At 35.9% G+C, this 15,190-nt stretch overlaps 1 protein-coding gene across 1 annotated transcript; it reads left to right on the top strand.

Annotated features, from left to right (window-relative positions):
• The first annotated feature begins 4,022 nt into the window (after positions 1-4,022).
• RESF1 (retroelement silencing factor 1) lies at positions 4,023-12,833 on the top strand. The gene is made up of 3 exons (XM_007943190.1): positions 4,023-9,216; positions 10,356-10,439; positions 12,667-12,833. Exons 1-3 carry the CDS (start codon positions 4,023-4,025, stop codon positions 12,831-12,833), a joined length of 5,445 nt encoding a protein of 1,814 aa, XP_007941381.1.
• Positions 12,834-15,190: the final 2,357 nt, after the last annotated feature.

Genomic DNA, 15,190 nt, shown 5'->3' with positions numbered 1-15,190 from the left:
TCCACTGGTTATAGGAGGCCAGCCTTGCCAGATGTGCAGATGGGATAGGTGGGGTGGCTGTGCCAGTAGCCATATTAGGACTTGGCAGATGTCTGGGCCCAAGGGAGAGGGTACAGGAGGGGCACACAGAAGTGGATACAGGGACTGAGTGTGTGGAAGTATTGAGTGTCGCTGGTGGTTTGGCCCTGGCTGCTGCTGTCTTGTTGTTATAGCCACTTTGTGATCCTTGTAGAGGAGCCGAAGCAGGCACTGCCCTGAAATGAAGGCTGCATAGCTGCTGAGCCAGTGAATTAAGCCAAGAGGAGAGAAGGGAAAGGTGTGCAATGATGAGGATATACCCTGGAGCCCACTGCTTTTTCATTCTGAGAGTTTGGGGTCCTTAAAACTAATAGGAGAGAAATAGTAAACAAAAGGAGAACTGTTTTCCCTTTTTCAAAAACGCCTCATGAGACAGACTACTGACATATATGCAGTCAGATGTTGCCAGAACAGTCATTAATGATGCTTACCTGCGTATGCCATGTAATAGGTCACTATTTGTCCTTTAGTGACTGACTTTGCTGAATCTTGAAAACTTCATCTGTGTCGTGGCCTGCATCAAGACTTCATTTCTCTTTATGGCTGAGTAATATTCCATTGAATGTTTATCCATTTCTTTGTTGATGGGTATTTTGGTTGTTTACACATTTGGCTATTGTGAAAAGTACTGCAGTGAACATTTGTATGTAAGACTGCATTCCTGGTTTCATTTCTGGGTATATACCTAGGATTGGGGAGCTCTGGTAGCATAGTGGCTAAGACACTTGCCTGCTAACCAGACGGCTGGTTGTTCAAACCCACCAGCCACTCCTCGGAAGGAAGGTTGGGCAATCCTACTTCCGTAGTGATACTGCCTCGGAAACCCAAGGAGGGGTCGCTATGAGTCGGGGCCGACTCAACGGCACATAACAACAACAACAACAACAATCTAGGATTGGGATTGCTGGGTCATGTAGTAGTTCTATGTTCAACTTTTTAAGGACCCACCACACTATTTTTCACAACATCTGTTCCATGTTACATTCTCATCACCACCCGTTTCTCCACAATCATGCCAACTATTGTTTTCTGTTGTTCTCTGCTGCTGTTGGGGTTAGGGTTAGGCTTAGAAGGAAGATTGGGCAATCTTCTTCTGTAGTGATACCTCCTTGGAAACAAACCCAAGGAGGGGTCATTATGAGATGGATCCAGCTTGAGGGCAGTGAGGTTTTTTTTTTTTCTTAGAAGCATTATCATTTAAATTGGGGTGAAATGGTGTTTCCTTGTGGTTTTGAATATATCTCGCTAATGACTAATGTTGTTGACTATCTCTTCTTGTGCTTATTGATCATTTGAATATTCTTTTTGGTGAACTATTTGTCCAAGTCCTTGGGGCATTTAAAAAAAATTTTTTTTTTTTTTTCGTTTTTGTTGGTCTTAAATTGTAGAAGTTTTTAATATATTTTGTTTATTAGACCCTTATTGACTATTTAGTTCTCCAGAATTTCCCTGAATCCATAGGTTGTCTTTTCACTTTATTGATAAAGTCTTTGATAAGTAAAAGTATTTAATTTTTATAAGGTCTCATTTATTTTGTCATTTGGTGTTCATGTTTTTGTTATCATCTGATAATCTATTCTTTAGATCTAGGTACTTGCAGCTATGCCCCTGTGTTTTCTTCCAAGAATTTAATGGTTTTAATTTTCATATTTAGGTTCTTGATCCATTTTGGATTAGTTTTTTTGTATGCTTGATTAACAGCAAAATTTACTGAATAGACTCTTCCTTCTCCATTGAATGGAGTTAGTATTTAGCACTCTTGCCAAAAGTCAGTTCACCATAGATGTATGGATTGGTCTATTTGTATATTATTATGCTAGTATCAGGCTGTTTTAATCACTGTGGCTTTATAGTATATTTTGAAATCAGGTAGTATGAAGCTTACCTCATCTAATTCAAGATTGCTTTAACTAAATTCAGGGACCCTTTCCCCTTCCATTAAACTTAAAGATTGGCTTTTCCTTTCTGCAAAGAAGGCTGTTGAAATTTTGGGGATTGTATTGAATTTTTAGATTACTTTGAGTCTCATTGACATCGTCACTATATAAAGCCTTCCATTCTACCAAGATGGAATGTCTTTCCATTAATTGAGGTCTCTCTCAATTATTTATTTATTTTTTTTTTTCAGTTTACCAGTGCTACTCTAACAGAAATGCCACATGTGGGCAGTTTTAACAAAAATTTATTTTCTCACAGTTATTAGCCTAGAAGTCTGAATTCATGGTATCTTCTCAAGGGGAAGAATCTGTGTCTTCTGAGGGAAAGTCTTTGTGTCTTGTTAGCTTCTGTTTGTCCATTCCTTGGTGATCGTCATGTGGTTTAGTATCTGTCTTCACCCATCTCTCTGCTTGTTTCTTCTTCAGTAGAGCGATTAATAGAGAAGTAGCATCTTTGTCTTGTCAGTTTAATTTTTGTAGATATGTTGTATTAAGGAAATTTCTTTTTAGTAAAGTTACTTAAATATATGCTTCTCATTTTTAATGACTATAGTGATAGCCTTGTTTCCTGATATTAACTATTTCTGTTTTTCTTTATCATGATCAGACTAGTCAGAGCTTATATTTTTTATCACTCTTTTTAAAGAACCAACTTGTGACTTTATTGAATCTTTTTGTTTATTGTTTATTATTTCATTCATCTTCATTTCCTTCCTTTCTTTGGGTTGATTTGCTATTTTTATAGTCACTTCTTGAAAATAAAGTCTTTAATGCCATAAATTATCCTCAGGTCATTTAGAAGTTCATTACTTCTTTGCAATTATTTGACATTTTCTGGTTCCCATTTTTTCTTAAATTTCTAGATTTATTTTGGCAGTTCAAAGCCACTAGCCACTCCTCAGAAGGAAGGTTGGGCAATCTGCTTCTGTAGCGATACCAGCTCGGAAACTCAAGGGGAGTGATTGCTATGAGTCAGGTCTGACTCAACAGCACATAACAACAACAATAACAACAGACTAATCTAAATTATTTTAATTGGTTATTTTAATCCTTCAGAATTTGACATTTGCTTTATGGCCTAAAACCTTCCATGTGCACTTAGAAAGAGTGTATAGTCTACAGTTGTTATTAATACTGTTAACATTTATTAAGTCATGTTTGTTTTAATTTTGTTAATGAAATCATCTATCTTTCTTCCATCTTTTACTGAAGAGGACTTTTCAGATCTGCCACCATGGTTATGGATTTGTTTATTTTGAGGTTTGGCAAGAAATTTTTGATGAGTATCATTTTAACTGTTTTAGAAGCTAAGCTGTCATATCAAAACACAAAATTTTAATGTCCCTTGACACATTGATTTCACATCCAGAAGTTTACAGAAATTTTTGGCACAAATATAAAAATATATATACAGGGATGCAGGTTAATTTTTTTATAAAACCAAAAACATAAGAGAATCAAATCATGAGTAGAGGTGGCCTGGTTAAATGATGGTATATACCTACAAAGGGGATTGCTAAGTAGGCAATGAGGTAGATATATTTTGTGAAATGAGATTTCTGGGGTATAGTAAATGTAAAACAAGCAAATTGTAGACAGTGGATTCTGTTTGTTTTAAAAGATGAGCTTATATTTATGATTATGCATTTGTTTATGTATAGAAATGTTCTGAATGAAAGGTAACAATGGATGCTCCGGGGGGATAGGCAGTAAAGACTTTTTACTATATTCTTTTTTGTGGTATTAAACAGTCCAGGAATTTTATTGACATTTGCCTCATTTATAGTGCATCTTGCATGTTATTGTCTTTTCTAAGAATTAAGAATGAGGTTTTTCTCTAGTGTGAGAAATTAGGATCAACATAGTCTGCGTTAGTGTTTTAAAGTAAACTGATTGTCTTAGAAGTTCTGTCAGGCAAAGCAGCTTTTTAATGTTTTTTAATTCTTACAGGTTACTGATGTTCAACACTACTGATTTTTAATATATTGCTACTACATCAAATTAACGATGAGTTGGAATGCAAAACCAGAGAGTGCTACAATGCCACCACCATCATATCCTAAAAGCCAGTCATCATTTTTGCAGCAAGCTTTAATAAACCCACTTGCTTCAGCATCTCAGAGTTCTTTCAACTATCCTGGAAGTAACCAAGAAACATGCATGTATCCCACTCGTTCTAATCCTATTTCACAGCCACTGCTCAACATAAAAAATTACACAACTCCTCAACAAATCTCTGTTTCTGATATGCAGAGTGGGACACATGTGGTCTCCCAAACTTCAGTAGAAAGAAAAGCATACCCAAATATTAAACCCAAACAATTAAATCGGAATTTGCAGATGTCTTCAGGAGTTACACAAAATGCGTGGTTGAGCTCACCAATGAGGAATCCTATGCCTTCTCATAGAGGAGCAACTGTTATATCTAATGAAACTGGTTTTGGAGGTAATACATCCAATATTCATACGCTACAGAATCAATTTGTAACATCAGATACCTATTCTTTGCAGCTACAAACGATCCCTTCTAATTCTGCTAAAGGTCCTGTAACTTATCAAGGAAATCAAGGACTTAACCCATCTTTATCAGAGCGACAGTTTGACTGGACACAACAAAATACACCTAATGGATTGACATTTCCAGACTACAGATTACTTCCAAAGCAACACTGTTATTCACAGCAAAGCTTTTTGCATGATTCTACACTTCAGAAACAAAACCCAATGCTGTCTGCAATGTTAGAAGTTAAAAATAGTCCACTTCCAAGTCCTGCCCTCTACTTTCAGTCACAGCAGAATGTACCTGTACAGTCAAATCAATATGTTGTTCCTCAAATCGATCATAGACCCCCTCCTCCTACTTCTGATTGTAGATACGCAAGCCGGCCTTTGCAAAACACTCAGCATGTGAGTAAGTATTCACCTACGGAAGTTCCTCAGAATCCAGAAACACACTTAACTGAAATATTGAAAGACCTTTGTAGAGACTTTGAACAGTGGCGAAATCCTAATAAAGGAGTCAACACAAATGGAAGTTTCTGTAATTTGAAAGCAAATGACAAAGTCAGCACAAATGAAAATTTTTGTAATTTGCAAGTAAATGGCAGTGTAAATCAGCCTGTTAATAAACGAGTTAGATTTCTTGTGGATGGCGTTCAGACTTTTGGTCAAAATAATCAAGGTAAAAAAATGGATTCTGGCAACTGTTCAGCCTCAAATCAAGTACTGGACACAAATATCACAAAAGAAGGATTAGTGAGTGATATTAAAGCATTAGTAGAAATGAAAAAGAAGTTTTTGGAACTTGCAAGAAAGATTAAAATAAACAAAAAGCTTTTGATGGCAGCAGGTTGTAGTAAAGCAACTAATACTAGTCATAGTGAATCAACTCAGAATTCTGAATTGTCTCTGAAACAGACTTCTAAAATCCAGTCAGGTCCTCCAGTAAACGTAGAGATTGTAGAGGGTCAGGCATCGACTGTAATGAAATGTGCAGAAGAAACAAACAGAATACAATGTACAATGAATTCCAGTATTCAAGAAATCAGTTGCAGAAAGCTTAATCAAGACAAGTCTGTTTTACTAAATTCTAACTGTTCAGAAAACTTGCCAGTGAAAGACCAGTTGCATGATCTACAAGCTTCTTTAAAGACATCAACTGTTGAGATTAGCAAAACATTAAATAATACCCAGCTTTCATCAGAGAATGTTAGAGATGACATAAGTCTTCCAGCAGATTCTGAAACAATCACTGCTGCTCAGCCTCCGCTTTTGGTGGACTATGTTTCAAAATATCCAAATAAAAATACTCTACTCCAATTTCTTATGGTTGAAGATAAAACATTTAAGAATAAATCAGTAAAAAATGCTAGTGAAACTAATCAAGATCTTAAACCAAACAGTTTTGAAATAAATCAGAATTCCCAAATCACTTGTGATCCAGCAAATTTGAAAGCCATGGAAACTCAGAATACTTCTAATACAAATGCCAAGGTTTCGGACAGGTCTTTTTGTCTTGATCATAAATCTTCAACAAATGGAATGTCTTCTCAAAGTGATAATCACTGTTCCATGGAATTATTAGCAACATGTCTTTCTCTGTGGAAAAAGCAACCTTCAGAGCCTACAGTAAAAAAACATTGTAATGAATTGAAAACAAACAGAACAACAGTTGGCATTTCAAAACCTACAGAAGTCTACAGTAAGAGTCCTTGTGCAGTTCTAGGAAATTCTCAAAATAAAGTGTTAAATAACTCAGAACTACAAACAGCTTCGCCAGTGGCAATGCAAAATTTTGAGTCTTCAGGTGCAAATTTAACAAAGGGACCAGAACTTCAGATTGCTGTAGTGTCACCTTTAATTCTTTCACCACATGTCAGAGCAATACCTATCAAGGGAATAACATCTGAAGCATTACCTGACCCAGCATATCCAGTTATTAAAGAAGGCAGTGTTTGTAGCTTACAAGATCAGTTGGCTGAAAACATGAGCATAACTGGTTCTTTGAAAGCTGATGTTAATAAACTAGCATCCAGTACTACAGCATCAACTAAGATTTCTCTACTAATTCAGAATGAAAAGCAGGATGAGTCAGCTAATTGTAATTCAGAAAGTGTACCTAATACCAACCAAGAAAAGCATATCAAATCAAAATTCAATGTTCAATCGTCCCAAAATGAAGATACCTTAGTCTGCCCAGATGTGGGTGGTAATCAGCAAGTCTTGTATCAATCAACTGAGAGTACTATTGTGAGTGATGATACATTTCAAATTGCCAATATTTGTTCTCTTGTGGAAGGTGATAAATCTTATAATTCCCAAATAGCAAAGATACTCAACTCTTCCTCTGTGGATAAGGTTGAGTCACAGAAACCTTGCCTACCTGATTACAAAGTGATTAGTTGTAGACAGCAGAAAGAAAAGTTCGAAAAGACCACAGAAAATAAAAACTTTAGTTTTCAAAAAGAGAAAATTGTACAAGTCACAGATGTTTCTCCTAAAATAACTGATCAGTCAGAGTCACTGCCACCTTCAGAGTCATCATCATTGAAGTATGCTGAAGCAAAGGGAGAAATTCTAGAGGAAAACAAATTGGAGTGTATCATTAACAAAGAAAGCACAACTAGTGATACTTACCTTTCAACTGCTGTCCAACAGGATATCACAGAAATTGATACATCCTACAATTATACTGCCCAAGATTCTACAAGGAGTGAGATACTCAGTGATGAGACATCCATCTTATACCTACATGATCAACTGTCAGAACTTTTAAAAGAGTTTCCCTATGGCATTGAAGCTGTAAACTCACATGAAGGTTCTGTGGGCCAACATGTAGACCGAGTATTGAAAGTTCAAAATTGTGATAAAACTGGTTGTGACTCCAAAGACTTGACAGACCAAATAAAAATTACAATAATAAGCTCAGAGCAAATGAAAGAATTATTTCCTGAACAAGACGATCAGCCCAGTGATGGAGACAGATTGATAGAACCTCAGAAGGAAAAGCCTATCACAAAAGTAGGAAGCCAGTGTGATCCAAAAGCACATGCAGAAGGAGAAAGTAAAGATTCTGTGGTATCAAATGTACAGAAAGATGATATTCATTGCTGTGCATTGGGTTGGCTCTCTCTGATTTATGAAGGAGTACCCCAGTGTCAGTGTAATTCCATCAAGAACTTGGCTTCAAAGGAAGAAAACAGGAAAGATCAGGGTTCCCCTTTGGAGACTAACAGTTGTGAGAAAGGAAAGAAAACCTCCGATACAGATGTTCCTGTTGAATGTAATAATTCTCCAGATAAGGATCTCAAACCTGCTCTGACTCTGCTGGATGGGAAAAGTCTTTCTCCTGAAATAAAAGAAGACAAGAGTATAAAAGATACATGCAAAACAAAACTTAACAGCTTGATCAAGACAGAAGAATTACCTGGTCAGTTTTCATCTAAGTGTGATAAAAAATTAGATCCCTTGCAGAGTCACAAAAGAAAAAGGAAACTTCAGTTTCATGAGGTAACTTTTCACTCCAGTAGTAAAATGATGAAATTCTGTGAACAAGATTCTCAAGGGAGTGTGCCAAAGAAACAAATTGCACAGAATTCATGTCCACTAAAAGCAAAGACAGTTATTTTGACAAATAAAAATAAAGATCCGTACGCAAAGAATGGTTCTTTGATACAATCAATATCACCAGAAAAGATAAAATTGAAATTCAAAGCAGGAGGCTCCAGATACAAACTTTTAGAAGAAAGAAGGTCAGACCGAGGACACATATTTGATATGGAGAGAAGGAAAAAATATGATAAAAGAGAGCAGAATAAAAATATGGGAAATTGTTTCAAATTATGTAATTCTTTGTCAAACTCAAATGAAAGAACTAGTATTAAAGAAAAGACAGTTTCAATAGAAGTAAAATCTACAAATCTGGAAATCAATATCCACAGAAGTTTAATGAAATCTTCAAATTCAAATATTAAGGCTTCAGACTCAAAGGATGTGTCATGTAAATTTAACAGAGTTTTAACATCGAAGGAATACTTACATAGGCAGAAACATAAAGAGGCAATGAGTAACAAAGCATCGAAGCAAAGCTGTGTAATTGAGAAAATGAAAAACATATCATGTGATTCTGAATACGTGCGGCCCGCTAAACATTCCATGCGAGTAGAGAGTTGTGGGAAATCGAATGAGAGACATAGTAGCCTTGTACAGACTTCTAAAGAAGGATTAAATATTTTAACAAGCCATGGCAAAACCCTCAAAATCCACCATTCTGAGGAGTCTAAAATACACAAGAGTTCAAAGAATATTAAAGGAAAAGTTGTTAGAAAGCAACCTGATAAAATATGGATGGATAAAACCAAAACAGACAAACACTTAACCAATATAAATAGTGAAGGTGAATTCATTCAAATGGCTCCCCAAGCAAAGGATCAAAGGAAACGATATCTGAACAGAGTTGCATTTAAATGTACTGAACGTGAAAGCATTTCTCTCTCGAAATTAGAGAATTCCCCCAGAAAGCCTATTACTGATACAGAGAGGAGCCAAGAAAATAAACCTAAAAGATTTTTACCTGTGAAAGATACTTCAGAGAAACCAACAATGCTGGAGTTTAAGTTATGTCCAGATGCTCTGTTTGAGAACACAAATGGTGAAGAATGGAAGAAGCCTTCTCCTAGGAAAGAGCAAGCACCTGTACAAGGTCTGGTATGATTTTATTGATGGTGTATGCAAAATTGTAAAGAATTTCCTGTAGATCAGTGGGTTAGCACCTGTCATCTGAGTAGCTGATAAAGACTTCAGTGCATTTTGCCATTATATTGTGTTTATTTTTCTCGGTATATAAATGCTTCATTGGGAAAAATTTGTTTAAACTGTAATAAATATGTAAGGACGAGGTACATAAAATTGTACAGTTGGCCAAAGACGCTTTTGTTGTGTAAAACATTGCTTTTGATAAGGTAGAAATGTGTTGCTATACATTATTCCAAGAGCCTGGCTTTTGTTGATTCTCCTTTGGACTTGGTAATTTCAGAGCCCCATGGATTTGTAATATTGCTCTAAATAGTAGAGAATATTTTATGGTTAGAAGTGAAATATTTTTTGCTCCTATAGAAATTGTTTGCCTTGTCGTTTTGAAACAATTGTGTTACCACTAAAGTTAAAATGATAGCATCTATTTAAATGGTAAAATTCTCATTGTGCAGGAAAATGGGAGAAAATAAAAATAGCTAGTTATTTATAATAGTGAGGGAACATTTAAGGGTTGTGGATATTGGATACTAAAAGCATTGAGCTGAAAAATTGAGATTGGAAAACTAAAGATTTGAGTGAAAATTTAAGTTTATGCAATACTTTTCACAGTATCTTGTGAGTAAACCTATAACATAAAAAGGACATGCATACTTTGTTGGAAGATGACAGGACTATGTGAGGAAAATTAGTACAATTTTTTTTTTTTTTTTTAAAGAATGGTAATTTCAGATTTTTATCACTTGAATTCTTTAAATTTGGGCGTAAGGAGACCATTGAAGTAGGTGGGGGAATGGGATTGGTTTTGTTATCTCACACATCCTGAAATATCTTCATGGTGTTTGTTTAATCAAGTAAGGGAAACAAATTACATAGTGAAGATAAACTTCTAAAGCAACTGATTTTCAAGTCATGAGATTTAAAGCTCTTCAAGAAGGAGTAATCGTTTTCCAGATCCCTTTTTGGGGTTATATTGCATTTGGATTTACTTATTCTTCAAAGTCTATTCTAGCCTTACATGATTTTCCTTCATTGTGGTACTAAAAGAAATAACAGTATCTTGAGATCTGAAAACAAATGTTTAAATAGTTTCAGGAATAAAAAGTACAAAAGAAGCCTGGCTAAAATGTGTTAATACGGAGAAAAGGATGCGGGAAAACAACCAAAAAATAGGTAAACTCATAATTTATTTAAATATGTGTTTTGCTTATTACTACCACTCCATTATGTAAAGTAATTATAATTGTGAAGCCAGTATGAAATATGATTTTAACCATGGTCTTTGTTCAGTTATTCAGTATTTGCATGTATGAGTGGTGAAAGGACATTCTTCTGTTTTCTCTGGCATGCTGTATTTTAAGCAACTGTGATATATTTGTCTTTAATAAGAAACTAATTCTCTATATAATGAGTGAGATAGAGGATTGACATTGGCAGACTTTTTCTGTAAGAGAACAGACAGTGAGTATTACAGGTTTCAGGTTATAAAGTCTCTCTCCTGACTATTGAACTCTGACGACATAGTGTGAAAGTGGTCATAGATAATAGGTAAATGAATGAGTGAGACACTGTTCCAGTAAAACTTCATTTACCAAAATAGCAGATTATATTTGGCCTGCAAGCTATAGTAGCTTACCAACTCCTGGGCTTGGCAGTTTACATGGTATTTCATTTAAATCTCAAAATAAGGATCCATATTATAGATCAGCGGTTGGATCATTTGAGTAAAGTTACACTGTTAGAAACAGTAAAAATTTGAATCCAGTCCCCTCTCTTTGAAATCCATTAGTTATAGTATTTGAGTGATATTTCAATGATTAAAGATTATTAATACTCTTGGCTGATTATCTCTTATTTTTTGGCAAGGGTGGGTTTTGGGATCGAAGTCAACTAGAAAATGAGCTTTCAGTGTCCAGTTTATTTAGTGAAATTAATGTACTTTGTTTTTTGTTTTGTATCGAGAAATACAAGCTAGGGCTTGATGGTCTAAAGAAATGGACAGAAAAGTGCAGATGTGTTTTAGAATATTAGGTAAGATCAGAATATTAGTACTGTCCTTCCTATTCAGTGTAAAGCTGTTTGAACCAGGGCTTCTAACTCATTCAGCCTGGTTCATTAATGGGCAATGAAGTGACACCAGAGTGGATTTGAATGTTTAAAATGTGAGTGAACCAGAATGCCTAGTAGAATGGGAAAAATACAGGCTAAATCTGAACTAGAAACCTAATATCTCTCTTAGGAAACAATGGTAGTATGTGCATTCTGTAGCACCCAAATCTCTTGACTGGTTGGAAAACATCTGTGCCCAGATCACATATGGTGGCTGATTGCACCTCTTTGAATGTCACTCTCCAAGGTTCTGGCATGAATCTAATGTCACACATCAGGCTCCTAAAAAGGCTCACTATACCTCTGGAACTCCTATCCCAATGATTCAACCGGTAACTTTTCCCATTCCAGTTAGCATTCTGGATCACCCAAATTTTATAAGTTTGTATCTGTGCCAGTTTCACTTTATCAGATATAACCGAATCAGTTTGAACCAATTTGAACCTCTGGTTTGAACTGTTGACACATGTGCTCTAGATCAGTGTGCAAATGATAATAGCATAAATTACTGAGCAAGGATAAGGTGGATCAGAACACCCCTGGGCAGTGGTGATGGGAATGAGAGTAGAAGAGAGCTCCCAAAAGGAGAGAGGTGAGATATAGCCTATTTGTGTAATTTACATAGGTAAAGAACTATAAACCTATTCCACTCATCAGCGTGGCTAAGTTCCAAAGACCAGGTCATTTTGCAAAGATCATTGTCTCATGAGAATGGAGGATGACTACATCATTGTGTAACTACCAAACCACTGAGAACCATAACTCAGCCAAGCTGACAAATAACCTTAACCATCACAGCCAGTGTTAACTCTTGCCTTGCACATCATTGTTAATTATTGCCAGATGTGTATCAGTAATGTGTAAAACAATTGGGTAGTAGATTTTGTACTACTGCCATAAATGTGGGAGCTCTGGTAGTGTAGTGCCTAAGGCACTTGACTGCTAACCAGAAGGCTGGTGGTTCAAACCCACCACCCACTCCTTGGAAGGAAGGTTAGGCAATCTACTTCCGTAGTGATACCACCTTGGTAATCCAAGAAGGGGTTGCTATGAGTCGGGTCCGACTTAGTGGCAACCTAACAACAACAATGCCGTAAATGTGTTATATAGGATAAGGAAGTAGTGAGGAGTAGGTATAATTAGTCAAACATTTAGCTGCTTGCCCAGGTGTTCAATCCCAAATGCAGACCATAGGTGGTAAATGCATATTTATCTTCCTATTTTTGATTGTTTGTGTATTGTCATACCTAACATTGAGTTACATAGATTTTTTTTGTGTGTGTGTCTTTAGATAACAATGTTTTGCCTAAATCAAAACTACCGAAGAGAAGCATCAGCGCAGATGGACTTGAGACACTACAAGATCCAGTAAAAGATTCAAAAGCAATGTTTCAAACCTACAAAAAAATGTACATGGAGAAGAGAAGCAGAAGCCTTGGTAATAGTCCTTTAAAATAATTATGAAAAGTGATTCTGTAATTGGCCACAGTGAATGTTTCTCTGTCCGAGAATATGGGTATTACTATATGCTTCATTGAAACTTCATAGCTAAAATGGCTTGCAAACCTTGTTTATGGGTCAGCCGATGTAAATAGGCAGTATTTGCCAGGAAGACTATAAGGTATCTGAATGTCAACTTTGTCGAACCTCGAGTTTATGATTGTTTTTTAGGGAATTCTTACCCAAATCTTACTTTGAAATGCTAACTATCCATGCTGAGGAAGGACAGTTCCTCACTAGGGACTTTTTATTTTAACTGGCGTCGTGGATGTATGTTGTTTAAGCTACATTAGCAAAACTTATTTTTCAAAAATATCCACTGAAAGTCAGAGTATATTCTCAAGTATTTTGTACCTAATTGTAAACTTCTTTTCAGAAGTCTTGTTTTTTACTTGTTAATTTGAACACAAGCTTTGGATAATGTTTAAACATTACTTTTCTTACTTAAAATAAACATTTATTTTTTAAAAAACTACATGTGAAATCTTCATGATTTGTTCTGTTTCTTTTTGATTCCCTGCTCTCGAGAAATGACACATTTTAGAAAAGTGTTTTATAAAGCTAAAACTCAAAAATTTTACTAAGTTCTGGAAAGTAAATGAAAGCATTGAAGGCAGGATATAACCATTTACATGTTTCTGGATTGTGCTTTCTGATTAACAGTAAGTGTTGGTCAATATGAAATCTTAATAGTTACAAAAACAATTAAATACCATTTTTTAAATTATGAAAATATGCACACCAAAACATTTAGCGACACAACTTACACATTACAGTTCAATGACAGTGATTGCATTTTTCATGTTGTACCAACATCACTATCCTTTTCCAGAATATCCCACCATTGTTAATACGATACCTGTTGCCTTAACAGAAATTGTCCCTCCTTCCCATCCTTGGCAACTATTAATAATCTTTGGTTTGTGTGTATTTGGTTAATTCATGTCAATGAGATCATACAGTATATGACTTTGCTTAGCATAATGTTTTCAAGGTTCTTCTGTGTTGTGGCGTGCATCAGAACTTCATTTCTCTCTATGGCTGAGTTCACTGTATGTGTATACCACATTCTGTTTTCCATTCTTCTGTTGATGGACATTATGATTGTTTCTGACTTTTGGCAATTGTGAAAGTGCTACAGTGGACATTGGTGTTCAGATTTCTGCCTTCACTTCTTCATAGGATTGGAATTTCTGGTAGGTCCTAGGATTAGAATTTCTGTGTCATATGGTAGTTCTATGTTTGATTTTTTAAGGAACTACCATTTTACATTCCAACCAGCCGTGGATGAGGGTTTCATTCTCTTCACAACTTTGCCAATACCTGTTTTGCTGTTTTTTCCATCAAACAGTTGGTTATTATTGCCATTCTATGGGGCAAGGCAGTCTCTCATTGTGGTTTTCATTTGATTTTCTCTAATGACTAATGGAAGGAGTTGTGGTGGTATACTGATAAGGCAGTTGCCTACTAACCAAAAGGTCAGCAGTTCAAAACCACCACTCTCCAGAAGGAAGACAGATGATCTACTTGTGTAAAGATTTACAACCTTAGAAACCCAAATGGGGGTCACTATGAGTCAGAAACAACTCATTGGCAGTATATTTTTTTTTCCTAATGATTAAAGAAGGCACTGTGGTGGTGGAGTGATTAAAGCATCTGGCTGCTAATCAAAAGATCAGCAGTTTGAACCCACTAGCCACTTGGTAAGAGAAAGATGAAGCAGTCTGCTTGCACCAAAAACATTTACAGCCTTGGATAAGGAAGTTCTACTTGTCCTATAGGGCGACTGTGAGTCAGAGTCGACTCAATGGCAGTGCCTTTTAGGTTTTTTTAATGACTAATGATGTATGCCATTTGATAAATCTCATTTTAAAACTACATTTTGAAGGGTAATAAGACTAGAAAAGAATTTTTTCTGCTCACTCACAAAAAAAAAAAAAAATTAGTAACATTTTAAAACTTTATTTTTTAGAAAGTATCTAAGTTTACAAAAAGTACAGATGGTTCCCATTTACCCTTTCTCCAGAACACCTTGCATTCCTGTGGTACATTTATTATGGTTGATGAACTAATAATGATGCCTTACTATTAGGTAAGTTCACAGTTCACATTAGGGCTCACTCTGTAGTGTACTCTTAGGGGTTCTGGCAAATGTTTGTTGTCATATATTCACCACTGCAATATCATACAGAATGATGATGTTGTTGTTTGCCGTCGAGTCGGCCCCGACTCACAGCGACCCCTCCTTGGGTTTCCAAGGCAGTATCACTACGGAAATAGGATTGCCCAACCTTCCTTCCGAGGAGTGGCTGGTG

The sequence above is a fragment of the Orycteropus afer genome, unplaced genomic scaffold (genome assembly GCF_000298275.1).
Source record: "Orycteropus afer afer isolate SDZICR_OR568_19922 unplaced genomic scaffold, OryAfe1.0 scaffold00100, whole genome shotgun sequence".
Lineage (NCBI taxonomy): Eukaryota > Metazoa > Chordata > Mammalia > Tubulidentata > Orycteropodidae > Orycteropus > Orycteropus afer.
This window is presented reverse-complemented; position numbering and strand designations above follow the sequence as displayed.